This window comes from Rhopilema esculentum, chromosome 10 (assembly GCF_057945365.1).
Source record: "Rhopilema esculentum isolate cy_ngs chromosome 10, ASM5794536v1, whole genome shotgun sequence".
NCBI classification, from domain to species: Eukaryota; Metazoa; Cnidaria; class Scyphozoa; order Rhizostomeae; family Rhizostomatidae; genus Rhopilema; species Rhopilema esculentum.
The window spans coordinates 13634658-13652813 of NC_142824.1; the positions used below are offsets into that span (position 1 = coordinate 13634658).

General features: G+C 35.0%; 1 protein-coding gene across 1 annotated transcript; it reads left to right on the top strand.

Moving 5' to 3' along the window:
* Positions 1-633: 633 nt before the first annotated feature.
* On the top strand, positions 634-17605 carry LOC135689474 (MAPK/MAK/MRK overlapping kinase). Its single transcript, XM_065206714.2, has 15 exons — positions 634-789; positions 1057-1171; positions 1712-1801; positions 2246-2316; positions 2859-2937; positions 7843-7891; positions 8193-8278; positions 9109-9201; positions 10757-10858; positions 12070-12195; positions 12790-12837; positions 13311-13416; positions 14446-14484; positions 15460-15654; positions 16230-17605. The coding sequence occupies exons 1-15, from the start codon at positions 753-755 to the stop codon at positions 16296-16298; spliced, it is 1305 nt and encodes a 434-aa protein (XP_065062786.1). The 5' UTR covers positions 634-752; the 3' UTR covers positions 16299-17605.
* Positions 17606-18156: the final 551 nt, after the last annotated feature.

Genomic DNA, 18156 nt, shown 5'->3' on the forward strand with positions numbered 1-18156 from the left:
GGTTTTTTAGCTAAAACAAAACCAACCCCCACAACGTGTTTTTTCATCTCCCTAAAACGAATATTCGTTTGTTGTTGAAACCCAAACAATAGCGTTGAAACTATCTTTGAGAAAACTATCAATCTTGCTTGTAAATGCTTCCTTCAGTAGATATGTCACCGAGATACTTAAAAAATCGAAGATTCCTTACATTTTTTTGGGGGGGGGGGGTAAAAATGTGCGTTTTCGAATTTTTAAATAATTTCTTTGTGTTTTTGAGAAATCACTCAATATGTGTATTGGTTGAAGACAGCCTTGGAACGTTTTCTGTTGTACAATGCTTGCCTGTTTACTGTTTTTCCGGTTTTCAATCTTATTGGCATAACTTTTAGTAAAACCATAGGCAGGAGTATGAAAATTACAGGAAGAACGAGGATTACCTTCAACTTCAACATTTTTATTGAAAATTGGAAAAAGTTCATGACAACATATAGACCCTGAATTTTATTAACATCGCCGGGACTCTGTTATCGATTGTCTGGTCGTAATAAAATTGCCCTTGTAACGCTATGTTTGTGTTTGTAGTGTTTGTTTGCACGACACCATTGTTATTAATGTCTTGTTCATCGGTATCCTAGCAACATTCGTAACAAGTTGGCCTCCGTTTCAATGAAGAGTTCAGCATTGATCAAAGGACAAGAGCGGCGATGATGTAGCGAGCATCGAGCAGGCATTAGTTCTTGCTTCAATTTGAGGGTAATCCAAAAGAATGAATGTACTTTGAATCAAGAGAGACAAGAGAGATGCAAAGTGAGTTATTTTAAAAATTTATGTAAACTAGGTTGGCTATTTCGACGTTCAAGCAACCCTTAAAACATGGGCAACTGGCTTTCGGTGTCATAAATAGGCCTGTATCATATGTCGTCTCTAAATTGTGGACATCTAGCACCTAAGACAGGATGCAATCAAATTTTGCCGATGAGAAAATAATCCTCCATGTTATCGTTTATTGAAAAATTAACGATGAAATTAATACAACTACCAAATATATGACAATTGGCCCCTTTCTCATTGCAGAATATCGAATCCTCGGAAAGAAAGGAGAGGGAACATTCTCAGAAGTTCTAAAGTGCCAAAATGTAGACGACCGGCAGTACTATGCCTGTAAAAGAATGAAGCAGCACTTTGACACGTAAGTTTTCTTTTTATCCTGAATACTTTAAATGATGACGATTTTTAAAAAGATTGTCTTACCTTTTCGCCCAGTACATTCTGATGATATCATCAATCAGTTCACAGAAGCTGCCAAATGTCCACCAGATTGAAGTCTTGGAACTAAACCTCGTTGCCTTTTAATTCAACATTTGGAAAAATGTACACTTTTCCTTTTGCAAAGATTATTGATAGTCTTCATCTACTCCTCATTTTTTTAGCTACTGAGGAGGAATTCCTCCTCAATAATTTCCCTTCATACAGACCCTCTTGTGTCATGTGTCTATTTTACGAAATATGTATTACTGTCTTTTTATTTGATATGTAGTTGTATTTGTATTTCTCACCCCCAAAATTTCATTATTCCTTTATTTGTTGGATTTATTCAGCCCTGGTCTTTGTTTTTTAAAAAGGCAGAAAAATACAAGAAATCATTTCCTACCTGAAGGAATTTTTGATGTACATTTTCATGAGCTATTGGTATACTGTTTGCTTAACAAACATCATGTTTGATTTGCAGGATAGACAGTGTCAACAACCTAAGGGAAATTCAAGCAATGCGAAGGCTGAGTCCACATGCAAACCTTGTTGACTTAAAAGAAGTGATATTGTATGTTAATTTTTCTAAAAGTGTATCTATTTGTTCATTAAGATGTATTTCTAAGCATAAGATTGTCAAATACCTTTTTCATTGAAGTAACTGACCTATTGTTGTAATGGTAAAAAGCTCAATGCCTTCTATATTTAATACTTTTACTCTTCTGCATTGGCTAACAAAACATTTATATAGGGGTGAATACACTAGAAACTGGATCATTTATACCAGATTCAATACAATGTTGGTTTTTTGCTACATTGAATTTGTAAAAATCAATATGACAAGCTGAAGAGATGAATTTGCTTGCATTCAGTAAGTTGTAACAATTCTTAAGGTAATAAGGACACAATATTTTTATGTACAATCAAATCCATTGAGAATTCGAACATGCAATAAATATTTTTAGATTTTCATGCAGTTCATGGCGTTTCTCTTAATTTTTTTATTTCATTATAGTGACAGAAAAACTGGAACAGTGGCTTTGATTTGTGAACTACTTGATATGAACCTATATGAACTTATAAGAGGTGATTTTTTATTCAGTATAGAGCTAGTACAACAAATATTTGATAGCAATATATTTTGCCAAACATTTTATGATATGTATGGTATAAGCTAATGAAGATTTGTATTAACCAGTCTGTTGTTTGACCAGTCAGATGCCATGTAAACAAAGCTGATGTATTTAAACTTGGTGCTAGGCTAAGTTGCTCACCTGAGAAAAAATTCCTAGTAGCTTAAAAACAAGGACATTTAAACCCATCAAGAGCATTTATAAAATACTAAAGACATATATGGTTGGCTCCTGTTTGTGTTACTGTTATATGGTTGGCTCCTGAAGGCATTCATTTGTAAAATAATTTTTGGACCTATTTATTTTGATTTTGGAACTTACCAAGCATCCATTCTTCTGTTTTCTATTTATTTTCTCTAGTCTGCCTTGCAATCTTTCAATCCTTGCCTTTTCATTTTATGTTGACGGCCTGCCTTTATTTTTTATCTACTTTATATGAAAATATTAGAGGTCAGTTTTGATTTAACTTTTCATGTATTATTTTTCTTTTTCCAGGGAGAAAGCATTCTTTACCTGAACAGAAATGCAGAAATTACATTTACCAAACTTTAAGAGGTCTCGACCATATGCACAGGTAAAGGAAACAACTCTTTGATTTTGTTTTCAATAATTTGACCATTAATAAAAGTTTCAAAAAATGATCCCCTTTGCAAGCAGAATTATTTTGTAGCAGCTCTTAAAACCTTTCCATTCAAGGATATGTAATCTAGATAAACTTGACCAACTGGTTTATTTGCTGTAAAGGACAAAAGATTTTTCACTGTAATCACCTCATACTGTCTGGATAATTTTTAATCCTTAATATGTTTTGTAAGGAATCAATAAGATTAAGCCAGCATTAAAACAGACTCAATGGTTTAAACCTTGTCTTAGATTCTTAGCGAGTCAGCACAATCTCACTGTAGCAGCCATAAATATGGGATATATATGGTTTCTTAATCTCCATGCCCAAGTTTTCCTCTTCAAAGCAGTTGCCCATCTTATATCTTTTTCTTGTCCGTGTTTTTTAAGTAACTTTGCAACTAAGTGAAGGAATATCAACTACAGTACATGATTAATATTCCACCAAATAAAATGCCAAAGGCCTGAACCTGTGTCCCACATCTATAAAAACAGTCATCATTGTGAGGTTCTTCAAAAGGTATTTGGACATCTACACAAAACGTCACAGTTGCCCCCCCCCCATAACAATATTTATTAATATCAGAAACACATGACTTTTGGTGGTCATCTAAACACTTCTTATAGTGAAATCAGGCATGGAAAGGGATTTGTTAATATAGCATTGATAACTTGCGGGGGTTGTTAAGTCCTGGGGATGTCAACTTTTGAACATGAATTTTGTGGCCTTCCAACTATGTTTGGCAATGGTTGTTTATGGCATTCAATGTTCCGTGTAAGATTTGGAGAGCACAAAGAATAACAGAATCAAGTATCTGTTTAAGTACTACCAGAAAATGTTCCTTTTCCACTATACAGCTTTGTTTGCTTCAATGGACGGGATACTTCTGTTGTAAAAAGTTTGGAATCAAGTCAGAAGTAATTGCATACCCTTGCCTCTGGCATTTTTTAAAAAGGTTTGGAATTTTCATCAGACTGTGGTATCTGAAAAAGAACAAATTGATTGAAAACTCATTTTTCTCCTGTTATTGAGTCACACATGTTGTTGCCACACGCATGCAAAATGTAAATAAAACTCAAATTGCACAAAGAATTACCAAAACCCATTATTAACTTTTAAACGACTGAGAAAACATCAATTAGCCAAAGCAAATTTTTTTAAAGTTTGATCAAATCAAAATTTTTTTTTCTGTTGTCAAGGCAAAGAAACCACGCAAAATTTCTACTTGAAGTAACCTAAGAAACTGGTATAAGAATTTCATTATCAATTCTGTAGAAGATCTAAGAAATAACCCAACGTTTTACTTCCAGTGAGATGCTCTACAACTCCTCATAATCTCATTCCTGCATCAGGCAGTAGCATCATTCCAGTTGCGGACAAAATATAATGACAAATTTATGCAAGTCCTGTCATAAAGTGCTTGATGCTGTACTTAAAGAAATACACGCTTGTGACAGTAATAAACGAAAGCAATAATAAACGGTCTTGAAATTAAGCTTGAGTATAATCTGGTAATAATGGGGAGAGACCTGGGTGGATGAAATGTGAATTTGATAGCTATGTTTTACGATTGAATGATTTTTAAAGTCACAGTTAAGTTCAAGATTATCTTAAAAATGCATTAATGTCATATGCAACAAGAAGTTAATTGCCAACAGCATCAAATTTGAATACTAACAATATAAACAGAAAATGGCTTTGAAAAAAGCAAACATTTAGTAAACTAAAGCTTTTCGTCTGACACTCTTCAGAGTTTGAAACGTCAGATCATAGATCTAAAACTCGTTCTATGTTCTGACGTTTTATACTCTGAAGAGTGTCCGACGAAAAGCTTTAGTTTACTAAATGTTTGCTTTTTTCAAAGCCATTTTCAAGTTTTGTACCACCAAAAGATTGTTTTAATATCTGATCACGTTTCATGAGAAAATCTCGACAAGAATCCAGTTTTATTCATAATTTCTCTTTAATTCATGGCTCGCTCCAAATGTTGTTTATGTTGCTCACATAAACATGTTATGGTTCACTTCGAAGTCTCGTTTTACAAATGAGTTTTACCTTTTGTAATTGTTGGCGGAAAAATTTATTTATTTTACGAAAATTTTACGGTTACAAAATATTTTACAAAGTTAAAGGTTATCCGTAATCTTGAAAGGTTTGCAAACATTTCATTTTACCATTTTCTTAAGCAGATGCTATTGTGCTCAAAAAATCTATACTTTCTTATCAGCAATCAATTGAGTGACTGGAATACTGCCCTGGACATGAATTTTAAGAAATTTCATCCAATTGATGTTTATGCTTTTCTTGTTTTTTAAAAATTTCCCTTTAGAGAAACATCCGAGAAATCAAGAAAATTTTCGAAGGGGGGCCGTAAAAATGCACATATGTTTTCAATTATTTCGCAATGTAAAGAGGAACGGCTGGCAGTACAACAATTTTTTTGGAGATGAATATTTTCATACCACAAAGCAATTTTCCCCCCTCCTTTCTTAATTGGCATCATTCGTGTTTACTGTTTATCGTTGTTTTGATCGTAAGATTGAAAAAATTGTGTAGGTAGCCTATCTATGAATATGCAGTTGCTTGCAAGGAACTCAGCTCTTAAAATCTATTAAAAAGCTCATTTATTGTCTGAAATATATATGAATAATTTTACAGCCTAGAAGAATCAAGAAACTTTTAAAGGGTCAGTCGTTGATAATTTGGACGATATCGTGAATTTAGATAAGTTATATAAGCCATTTTATTCTGAAAAAGGAAGAGTTCTGTAGATCCCTTCGTACACAGAAAGACCAGATTTCCTGTCAAGGTTTCTCTGGTAAGCAAACTTTTAACCACCTGCATCGAGTAATTAGTTTAAATGTTTACATTAAACTTGCTTCATATTCTGATAGCCTGTGCTAAATCAGTGCGTCATGACCGCTGGTCCTAATTACACAAGAAGGATGAGTTTAGACTAACCACGCCTACTTGAAAGCAGAAGTTCAGGTTTTTGACATCCAGCAGAATTGAAGGTCATCAAGCTATGCTGTTACTGATTTGTTTATGTCGCCAATAACAGCACACAATGTGAAGCAATGCTAACTGATTTTGAAAATGATTACACACAATTTGCTGGCCTGTGATTTGTGTTTCTTGATCAATTGATGGTGAAAATTTTGTGTTGTTGTTCTCAGGAGCAATTATCCCGTTACGGGTTTACTTAATTGATGTGCTTTATATCTATTTAAATTTCCATCTGTGTTAAATAAACAGTCCTATGCACCTTGCTTGCTGCCATCAATAATCTTTGAGGAATATTGCAAGAAAAGCTTTCCTTGAATATTCAAAAATAGTAGCACTGTGTTATGTAATCTTGATATTTGCGATATACACAGAACCAAATATTAGTAGCACGCCTGACTAGCTCTGCTATGTTTTCTTAAGAGTAGAAAAAATTGTCAAAAACATTTCTTGTAATCTTTATCTTGCATTGTTCTTGTATTGTTTTTATTTTATGATAAATCGACTTTGGTTTCATTTCATTTTGTTTTGTTTATTAAAGAAAGGAAGCCCTTCCGTTGCCCTCCGCTGTAGAAACCTAGAGAAACTGTTATAGTCAAAATGAATAAATTAACTTTTCAATATAATAACAATATAATAAAACCTTATTTTAATCTGAATTGAGTTTTTTGATAAAAAAAACATTCACGATAAAAATACCAAGTGGTTAATGAGCAAAAAATTTTTAAAGTTGTTCAGGGAAGATGCCTGCTTACACCCAGCTGAGAGGTCATTCCAAAGACCTAGCACCTCTAAAAACGAAGCATTTCTGTCCATTTGGGGGGGGGGGGGTGGCGGGGGGTTGGTAGCCTTTGGTCAATCGATGTATTCCTAAGATTCCTAATGGCAAGCTTGAATTTTTGTATGAAAAGATTACCCATGTATTGTGGACGCAGTCTATGAAAAGCTTTGAAGACCACGATATTAGATTCACTAATGATTAGTTCGTTTATGGTCCTACAGCCAAGCTTCTTTATGAGTTCTTGGTGTTCTGATAAAGTGTATTCTTTCATGTCTATCTAATGATACCACTCAAAATTAATGTCGCTGACTGACCTCAGGTATTCTTCTCGGATGGAGGTTATCCTCACAGAGGTTTCACCTTCTAATCTATAGTAAAAGATATTCTTGTAAAAGAACCACAATATCATCACAAGTAAAGAACAGGCTAGATTCTGTCGAAGAGGTTTCCTTTGCAGAAAATTAAGAATAATGGTATTCTATCTTATTAAGTTGATTCTGTTTCTGAATAACAAAGTATCGTCATTTTAGAAAATAATGTCAAAAATTTAACGATATTGCATCACATAATCTATCATTCTTTTAAATTTTAGATAGAATAACAACAGATATATTACTTAAGGGTGCCTCATTAATTGATCTTTAAGGTTAGAAATATGATCAGTTTCCACCAAGTTTGGTTTTCATTGCTCCTGCGGCCACGGCAAAACCGAATAAATAAATCGGTGAATGCAACTTTGAAGTTCCAGTGAGTTGAAATACTCATTGTTGCGTACGTGGGGAAGGGAAAGTTAAACTTTTTGCATGCTAAAAATTGCGTTCACTCTATTGGTACCGTTCTGTGTCGTGATTTATTCTCCTTAATCCTTGTATCAGGAGATCGTTGCTAAATCCTATCATATTAAAGATAATCAACATTTGCATGATTATATTTTATGGAAATTTCACCCTTTAGCCTGGGTTCATTTACTTAGAAGAAAGCAAGTTATTTTATCCGTAAAGTTGCAAAATTTGGTTTAGACATTTTATAACGTTTGTTTTGCTTGCATTTACGAAATTCCGCTTTTTTATCAGGAATGGAATTTTTCACAGAGATATAAAGCCAGAAAATATTCTCATAAAGGTAAGACAGTTTGATCTCAGTAAAGTTTACTTAATCGGTTGAAAACAATATAGTAGAAATTTCTACGGAATACTAACCTCTCCGGAATAAATTTCTCCGGAATACTAACCTCTCCGGAATAAATTTCTCCGGAATAGGGTTCAAACAGAACTGAAGGAGATTAGTATCCCCAGTCCAGTTGTTTTTTTTAATATCCTGACCACGTACATGACCGCTTTTTATGCAGGAGAAAATTCTTTATTTACTTGCATAAGTAATTACATAGATAACACTTACCAAGTTTTCTCTCGTTGCTCTTTAGGGCGAACATGTAAAATTGGCAGACTTGGGATCGTGTCGTAGTGTCTATTCGAAGCAGCCTTACACGGAGTACATTTCAACGAGATGGTAAATCAGTTTCTACATCCATTAAACTTCGTATGTGTGAATACAAACATGCTCTTGGAAGCTCTAGTAAAATAATGTTATCGGACTTACCTAACTTCTATTTAATCATCGTACCTTGCCAGAAGCTCGTTTAAAGGAATTCATATCAACATTAAACCTTAAAGTAGCAAAATATTAACTTTTCTTACCTATATGAGTTTGTTTGCAGCTTGATTAATTAAAAGTCTAAAATCGCAGCCATTTTGAATTAATCATATACCACATGATTTCACACTTCTGGAATCTTTAAGAGAAACCTTTCAGTAAAAAAAGTGTGAGTCATAGTTAAGATCGCCTATCAAACTGCAATGTTTTACCCTAAAATAAACAAATTCTGTAATTATTGCGAATTATTGTTTATAAAGATAACCGTATCATTGTTCAGATAACCGTACTGTATTCATAACAATCTTTTGGTGATACAAAACTTGAAAATGGTATGAAAAAAGCAAACATTTGGTAAACTAAAGCTTTTCGTCTGACACTCTTCAGAGTTTGAAACGTCAGCACATAGATCGAAAACTCTACGCTAGGAAATATATATACCCAGTTGTGGATTGAAATAGGCCAATCAGAAACACAAGCACATGACTGTTGAGGTTGACCAATCAGTGCCGCTTACCTATTGAGAAAGGTTATTCATGACTTTGTCGGGATTTTCTATGATGTATATTGAACCCTGTGATTTTACAAAATTCTCTAAAGTAAACTTGTCATTACATAATTTTCACCTTTTTATGATATATTAATTTTTAAGCAAAGAGCATTGATATCTTGAATCCGCAATACAGGTACAGAGCACCAGAATGCCTCCTCACTGATGGTTACTATACATACAAAATGGATATCTGGGGCATTGGATGTGTTTTTTATGAAATTATGTCGTGAGTATTATGCAGGTTTATTCTGCGAATCTATCTAACCGACAGCTCCTTCATTCGAGTCTGACACCCCGTTTACACTAGCACTGATCTAAATGGATCTGTACCCAAACTAGCACAAATAGGCTTTTCGTTTACACTAGACCTGCTGGATCCGTACTCATTTGGGTCTGCTCCCGTGTGGAATCGCTCTCCAAGGTGTACTCACTTGGATCCGTTCCCGTTTATGTCTAGTGTAAACGGCTGGAACCGAACCAAACCAAGCACACTTCGGATACGAGGCATGAAATTTTCTCTTTAAGAGGCCAGGTGTTGGCGCCAAAATCTCGAATTCTATATACAAACAGAAAGTTCTTTTTATACTCACAATGTTAGTGTTATGTTTTAATTCCTGGCTGCAGTATATTGCTTTTCTATGTGCTCAACACAGGATTCGTCAGTTGAAACTATTGCTTTGGTTATCTCTAAACAAAGCAGCCTGGGACTAGGCTCACATCGTAAAATTCAACTACAGCGATATCGGCACCGCAAACCAAGAAGATTCTGGCAACGACCAGGAAGAACCAGCGTTTGGTAGCAAAATTTCCTGAATGATAAAGTTGCTCCTGAAGAATAGTACGAGAATTTTAGACTAACTACGATCGTTCATGCAAAAGCGAACAGCTCTCTTGAGAAAGCCTTTGTCTGTTGAAAAGCAATGGGAGGTCAAGTAGCCGAGACAGTGGACTGGATCCGTGTTAGTGTAAACGCGATCTAAATTGGATCCGTTCCAGTGTAAACACTGACAAAACTGGTCACAGATCCAAAGTGGATCCGTACCCATTTGGATGCGTGCTAGTGTAAACGGGGTCTAAATTGGATCCGTTGCAGTGTAAACACCAACAAACTGGTCACGGATCCAAAGTAGATCCGTACCCATTTGGATGCGTGCTAGTGTAAACGGGGTCTAAATTTGATCCGTTGCAGTGTAAACACCAACAAACTGGTCACGGATCCAAAGTGGATCCGAACCCATTTGGATGCGTGCTGTTGTAAACGGGGTCTGAGTCTCCATGCTAGTGACCCGGGGGTCATTACCTTCAATTTTTGTTATTCATCACGCGTTTAGAAGACCCAGTCCTGTTCTTTGTATCGCAATCAATTTATGTTCTTTCTACCACAATGAATTATTGAGACCATCTCTAGAATGACTCACTATTCTTTGTTAAACTACACATTATGATGCGTTAAGATGCTGAAATGCTTGACTGCAATTTTACGCACTCACTTATTTTAACCCAGTCCCCTCCTTCGTGGTGGACGTTTCCCAATGACGTTTCCCAATGACGTTTCCCAATGACGTTTCCTTGATTGAAATTAACCCTGGCCCCTTGGCGGATTTGTACCCCTTCTTATCTAAACAGGCCACCCTGCTAGCTTTTGCTGTCGGCTCAAGGAAAGTTTTCTCACAAAACTGTCAAACGTACAGTTCATAGATTGCACCCAATTTTTCTACATCAATAATATACTAGAATGATATGCATATTTATATATTTTTTATTATATCCATTCTGTTTAGCCTTCGACCATTGTTCCCTGGTGCGAACGAGGTAGATCAGATAGCTAAAATTCATGATATTCTTGGCACGCCGTCACAAGCTCTTCTTCACCGACTGAAAAAGTAAGTTGCTTTGAGAGTTTTAAAAATATTTTTATCAGACTCAAATTTGCTAAAGCTTCTATCTTTGGTATATTAATTCTGCAAAAAAGTCACGATAAAAGATATAGACAGTATAAGTAAAATAACACATGTTAGTAAAAGGTAGTGAAAGTAAAAAAGTAGACCAAGATGGAATAACGTGTTACTTAAGACTGATCGTTCTGGGTCTCAAGCTTTTGAATACCTCTAAACATTATTACGTTTATGCAATGTAAATGAAAAGTTTTTTTTTTACTAATTCTATATGATAGATAAGTGTCAAATTCAAGCCCCCCTCTCCTCCCCCTGTCCATACACCACGTGACCTGAGCTATAAATATATTGTCTACATGCTTTATGTCCAAGTGTTATATATAGCCTCTATGTATAAAGAGGGCTTGTCTTGCAACAATGATTGCATTTACTATCAACTTTTATGGGTATCCGAATTTCAGTTGGAAGTACAGTCGTCTGGCCTTTGACTGGCACCAAGTTTTATGTGTCAGCCCTCTCTCTGCTAGAGTCTGACGTTACTGGTCTACCGTTCAACGATAAACCCTGTCTAGACTTTGCTCTAAAGTCGTTGTCAAGAAGCATAGCCTTTGGCATTTCTGTATTCGCTCTACCTAAGCAACGGGACTACCAGAACATACACGTTGCAAATTTTTTGTTATCTTGATGCAATCTCGTTAATCGTTTCTGAACATAATTCTAATCGTGTAGATGCACGCTTCACCGATAAACAGTCGCTTGTTATCTTTTTCAATAAAAACGTGATAGCAGATTAATTTATATTCAAATCGAATATTTTGCGAGTATTACCGGTAGAAATGCTTCCTTAACGGCTGTCGTTAAATTTTTAAGGTTAAAATTTGGGCACATTTTCAAAGTCCAAAGGCTAAAAGCTGCAAACAACAAACATTTATTCCAACAGAGCTGGTTGATTAGGAAAAATAATAGGATTTTTCCTGCGAAAGACTTTGATAACAACTAATTTATTTTGGGGTGGAATTAAGATGTGATTAGATGTGAGTCAGATTTCTGTCTTAATGTATCGAAAAAACGGATTATTGTTGCCAGTGGCGTTTGACCAATGAACGAAGCTGAAGAACTTCCTTCATTGTATCTTTTTTCAAAAAGGCATATATGAATGTTAGAATGATTGATATAATCTCAATTTATATTTTTCTTAGATCTCGTCACATGAACTTCAATTTCCCATACAAAGATAGAATGGGTCTATCACATCTACTGTCAAACGGTTCTCGAGAATGCATTAATATTATCGAACTCATGTGTACATATGATCCCGAGGAAAGGTTAGTTATCCACAGCTAAAAGCACTATCCTGTCAGTCGAATTTTCAGAGTTAACAATAGGCTTTGCGGCACGTTTATGATCGAGAAATCATTGAGAACTATCCAATTGGATACGTAATAGTAAGCCTATTGTGTAGTGGAGCCATATGAAATTTAGATGGCCAGCGAAATGCGTCGGTGCATAGTGCCTTTAAGTTGCAACAACTATCATCGGGTCCTTAGCTCGATAGCCCTTCTTTGAGTGTTTTCTAACGTTCCTAGACAGCAAGTTGAAGAAATAGGTTCAAGTGAGTTATTGTTTTACTGTCTTTATATTAGCAATTATTGTCTCTGGTTAAGGTTTAGAATTTGTCATGTAATCTCTTTGCGTATATGTATTTAAACTTTAACTTGTATTTCCTGTTGTTTGAAATGAGTGAATTCGAATAAAGATATATACACTTCAGATTTATACGCAGGGCTGAATGGCTGGGAAATGTTATCATTCTATCCCACTATGTGGTTTCCTATTGATCTCGAAAGCTGTGTCAAGGACTGACAAATATATTAAAGCCATTTTTTACATGCAAGTAATTTATTTCTATTTAATTTCAGACCATCTGCAAAACAGATACTGAGACAAATCTATTTCAAAAATTTACGGTAAGTTTATCTGTAAAATCCTGTTATCTTTTTTTATCAGGGATCCAATTTATAAGGTTTTTTCTCAATTTCCATTGCTCAACCATTAAAGAGCATTTCAATTGATCTTCAAGACAATGAATAAGGTAAAGGTTTTTTATATGCAATGTTAAGAACACGCATCGATAAGGATACACATCGATGATATACGCATACGAAAATTATTTTTGAAAGTCGTTAATGGTTGCTTATTTTTTGTGAAACTTGGAGAAGCAACTTAGAAGAGTCTTTTTCTGTACACCAAACAGTTCACAGTTCTGACAATACCACTGATGTATAGCAAATTTCATAATTCTATTTATATCTAAACCAAAGACCAACGTACCTATTGATATAAAGTAGAGTAGATTCATTTCGTAATTTGCCATCATATTTTGTGCGTACCCCGCTTTTTATTGTATTTCCATCGCAGTATAATAGAGGTATTTTTACAGAGATGCCGATAAACGAGCAGCTGCTATTGCACGTGCATCACAGAATACCGAAGATACCTCACAGCCTACCGCGCCACCGGCAGTCATGCCGACGAAACATCGACGAGTTAGTAAACTCTTCACCTATCTTAAACATAGCATTCTATACTGGAATACGGTTTTAGCGTTGCAATATTTCGTTCTTTCAATCTAAAAACCTGGCTCTCAATTTTGATTTTTTCTAAAAACATTAAACATAATTGTGCTAGTTGTGTAGTGATGGCATCATAAGTACAAATTTTCGGAATTCAGACCGTATAATGTACTACGGGCTACTTGCTCGAGCCTGTAAACGGCCCTAGTGGTATAATCGCCGATCAAGTGACAATTATTCCGTATGACTGGGAGGCGCTGAACACTGAAAATTCTGGATCGCAGAAGATATTCAGAGGTTAAAACTGATATGGTTTAAAAATGATCTAATTGCGCATAACTGGTTACATTATGAGTACTTTGAGATTTAGATCTGGGTACGGAAATTCTTAGTGATCTGCTTTTCATTTCTTAATATGATCAAGAAAATATTTTCTTACCAAACAGTCGCAATCTCTATGAAATTTCATTCAGATTCAATTATACGAAAATATCATGCTGATTATTTAACGATTGACCATAAAAATCTCTAGGCCTTTTAGCAAGTTTTTTATTCAATTGAGCATTGTACAATAGGTAATTGCCCAGCACATACTATGAATTAATAACTGATATATTTATTAGACAAAAATGGTGCTTCATGATTACTAAAGAAATTGTTGACATTTCCAGCGTTTGTTTAAAAGTAGGAAACAACCGTGTGTATCATAATTGTCTTTGTTCTTCACCAGATTTCCAATATACGGGGCTTTTCACCTTTAATCGTTATTTCACTTATCATACTCCGAGAGTTTTAATACAAATAGGGTTATCATACTCTGAGAGTTTTAATGCAGAAAGGTTATTCCATAGTTGACCGCTTTATGCTTTAACTTTTTCGTACAATCTCAAGATTTCGTACAATCAGTCAAGTTACTGTATTCATCAACATTCGAGTCTCTCATGAATTTTGATGAAAGAACACATTCGATCTAAGTCTTGACTATCGCAGTTTTTTTTGCAGAAATTACGGCTAGAGAAAAAGACGGCTGAACACGATAAAGTAGGTATTGCAGTTCAGTTTGTGTCCAGGTCATCTCTACTTTACATTCTTTGATCTATATTTGCCTACGAATGTTCTTGAAAACACAGAATTCACGCAGGTGTCTACCGTTTTAATCCTCATTTTGGATAACTTTAAAGGAATACTTGATGTTGGTGTTCTTTTCAGCCTATCATCCGTTGACAATAAACAAAAAATCCTGATAATGTCGTCATTATAGCTGCAGAATTGAACGATGATCGATTCCTGCCCATTTATCGGAGGCATATAAGCCTGCTTTAAAACAGTTGTGGAGTTTTTACATCGAGATAATCAGATTGACTTTAAATCCAATTTAAGTTCTCATTCAAAATGTTTTCACCGGGCCTCAAATAAATGATTTTCTGGATTTTTGTTCCACTGTTGTTCCTTCCATTAGCATTTTTGCGTAAATATTGAATGAGGCCAGATGTTTTTCGGCCACTTGTTGATCCAAGAGCCAGCACCCAAGTGTCCGCCATAGGATCCCGCTAAATTTTTTTCTGACAACTTATCAGTAGCTAAGGAATCTTTACTGCATATCAAATCTAAAAGATCTCGTTTCATGTATTTTTTCATCGCACTGCTCATGAGACTTAAAAGTGATTAATATCCCAACTTTTGTTACCGATTTCCATAATTTCAAAGCCGAAAGTTTTAGTTTCTTGTAGATGTTTTGCAATATATTTAGTTTCGTTCATTTTAACGATTTTTTCATTTTTTAAAGTATAGTTCAAGGCAGTATGTTCCGACGCATTTCGCTGGGCAGTAAAATTTCCCATTGTTTTGATTACACAATAGACCTATTGTTACGTATCCAATCGGCTAATTCTCACTGGTTTCTCGATCATAAACGCCCTGCAAAGTCTATTGTTAAGCCTGAACGCTTTAATAGCGGGACATAGTGCTTTTAAGTTCTGCTTCATGATCATCTAACAATTTTTGTTTTTGCAACAGGATATATACTTCCCAGAGACGTCGCATCACAAGGAGATGAACGCATCCAGTTTGGGCATGCCTAAAAAGAGCATCGCAAAAACTCTACCATCAGTCAAGCATTACACATTACCAAAAATCCCAATAGCAACTTCAAAATCCACGTACAACCCAAAGTTTCCATCACTCTTGCACAAAGATAAGAGCAATAAAAATGTAAGAACTTACTATCATTTTTTCTTTGATCTTTCATGAATGTCTAAGCATATCATAATATGCCAACCAATATAACAGCACATTAAGAATTCAAATAATTTTATTTTTGAGGTGCTCATTTTCCCTCAATTTTATCATTACCGTGAATCCTCGAATTAGCCCCTTGGGGACTTATTTATTTTTGATATTTTTTGATGGGGTTATCCGAGGGGGGCTTATACGAGGGGGGGGCTTATAAATTGTTTTCAAACATGCCACTGAAATAATTCAGTGTAACGTCAAAGGCACCCTCAGATGGCAAAAGTCAACAAATCGAGGGGGCCAATTCAAGGATTTACGGCAGCTGTTAGGGCTTATTCGAGGAGGGGGGCTTATTGACAATTTGTAGTTCTAGGGCGGGGGCTTATTCGAAGGGGGGAGGGGGCTTTTTTATGGAGGGTGAATTCGAGGATTTACGGTACATGTCTAAGAAGATCTGAGATTGATGATATAATTCATACATATATTAATTCAATTTCTAGATTTTTTAATCTTGCCTTTCTAGACCTGACATTTGTATATTTTTCTTATTTCAGCTGGACGAAGCATCGAAAGATAGAATGGACTATGAATCGTATACACTTCCTCCAATTGACAAGATATGATAGCCAGTATTCTTATACATCATTTCGTTAGCACGCGTGAAAGCAGGGCTTTCAATTTATTGTCATGCAGGATTTTCAATCTGGTGATGACAATACGAAAAAAACGAGAATAACGTATTAATGTGGTATTTTATATCAAAAGTACCATCTGCAAGAGTCAAGAAAAATGGATACTTTGAACTGATTTTTTGCTGGTGCAAAATCACTATGTTCGTTTAGACGATGTAATTGCTGTTGACGAATATACATACGTATTTTTTCTCTCTGTATCATATGTCAGTAATGTCACATTTTTAGAGGATTGTAAAGGACCAAAAATATAGTGAATAATGCAAATTTGTTTTGCAGAAAAATCCGTTTTTTAGAATGTATGATAACCCAAGTACCTTAGAAATTTGGTAAAAACTTTTTAAATACTTTGGAAAAGTTAATCGTGCCAACTATTAATGGAGAACTAGTTTTGTAATTCATTCACCGTTCGTTACGTAACCTGATGCCCTGGTCAATTCACCTGCCAAAATGACACGGTAATTTCACGACCGTTTTAGGAGATCTTAGAAGGAAGTGGCAATAGGGATTAGTGTTTTGATTGGTTAAGGACAAGTATAAAAAATGCTTAAAATATCTTGTAAAAGGGCAGGCTCCGGTTTTGTATAATTGACATAGCACCTACAACATTTCTTTCTTCAATTCAGAATTTTATCGATGTGCAAGTAAATCATTTCAAATTTGGATTTTTTCTGCAGAAGTTTTTTAACTAGACACATTCAATCAGCTGGCGTATTCAGTTTTATTAAGGTAAAACTGAATTCAGTTGGTAAAATTGTAAGACTAACACCGTGAAGCTAAACTCACGGCAGCCAAGTTGCAAATCCCTCCTGACAGATCGAAGTCTGGCAGACATTTTAATAAGATCAGTGTGACTGCGCGACAAGCCCAGCCTAAACTTGTCAAAAAACACAAAGGAACCTGATCAAAGGAGTTCTCGAAAAAGACTAAAAAATTCTTAGAAAATTTTAGCAAATTTGAATTTTCTCGTTTCTTAGAGACATCAAACAGTTAAAAACTCGCGGTTATCTGCTTCTAGTATCGCTAAATAAAGTTCGTAATTATAGATAGTAGTTCTATCTTAATTCAGTTTTTGTCGTTTTAGTTCAGTTTTTATTAGTTGCCAAAAATAAAGCTCTTGATTGATGCATAAAGTTATACTATTTTGATTCAAATGTATTTTTGTATCTTGTAGATATAAATTGTAATTAGCGAGTCCAATGTAAATATGGACATAAACCGAAGCGGGTTTTTCCAAATGCAGTGTGTCATATTTTGGTTTTCAACTTTTAGTTTGTATGTGTGAACTTGGGGAGGGGGGGGGGGGGGTTGGGCTGATAATATATAATGCGACACGAACTTGGGTTGTGGTCTTAGGCATAAAGATAGACAACCGTGTCTTGACTTCACAATGTACCCTTTGGTGAACTTCGCTATTTTTCCTCCACAGAATTATATTCTTTTCTCTCATAGATAGTAAGGATATAATCCTTGTTACATAAGACACCAATTAATATTTTCCGTAACGGTCAATTCTCGATAATTCTTATCTAAAGATATTTCACTTTGAGACAAACTTTGACATCGCTAAAATTTAAGAATAACAAGGACTCAGGATTCATCAAGAATTAAATATTTTTTTTATTTGAGTTTTTTGGAAAGCAAAACAAATACGAGTTTAACCCTTTTAATGTCTTGAAATAGATGTATTCGGCCTGAAGTCATTAAAGCTGTAATAAAACCCGTTTGTATCTTATGTCACTTGAAAAAAATTAAGAATAATCTGTGACTCAAAATCTTAAAAGTTTAA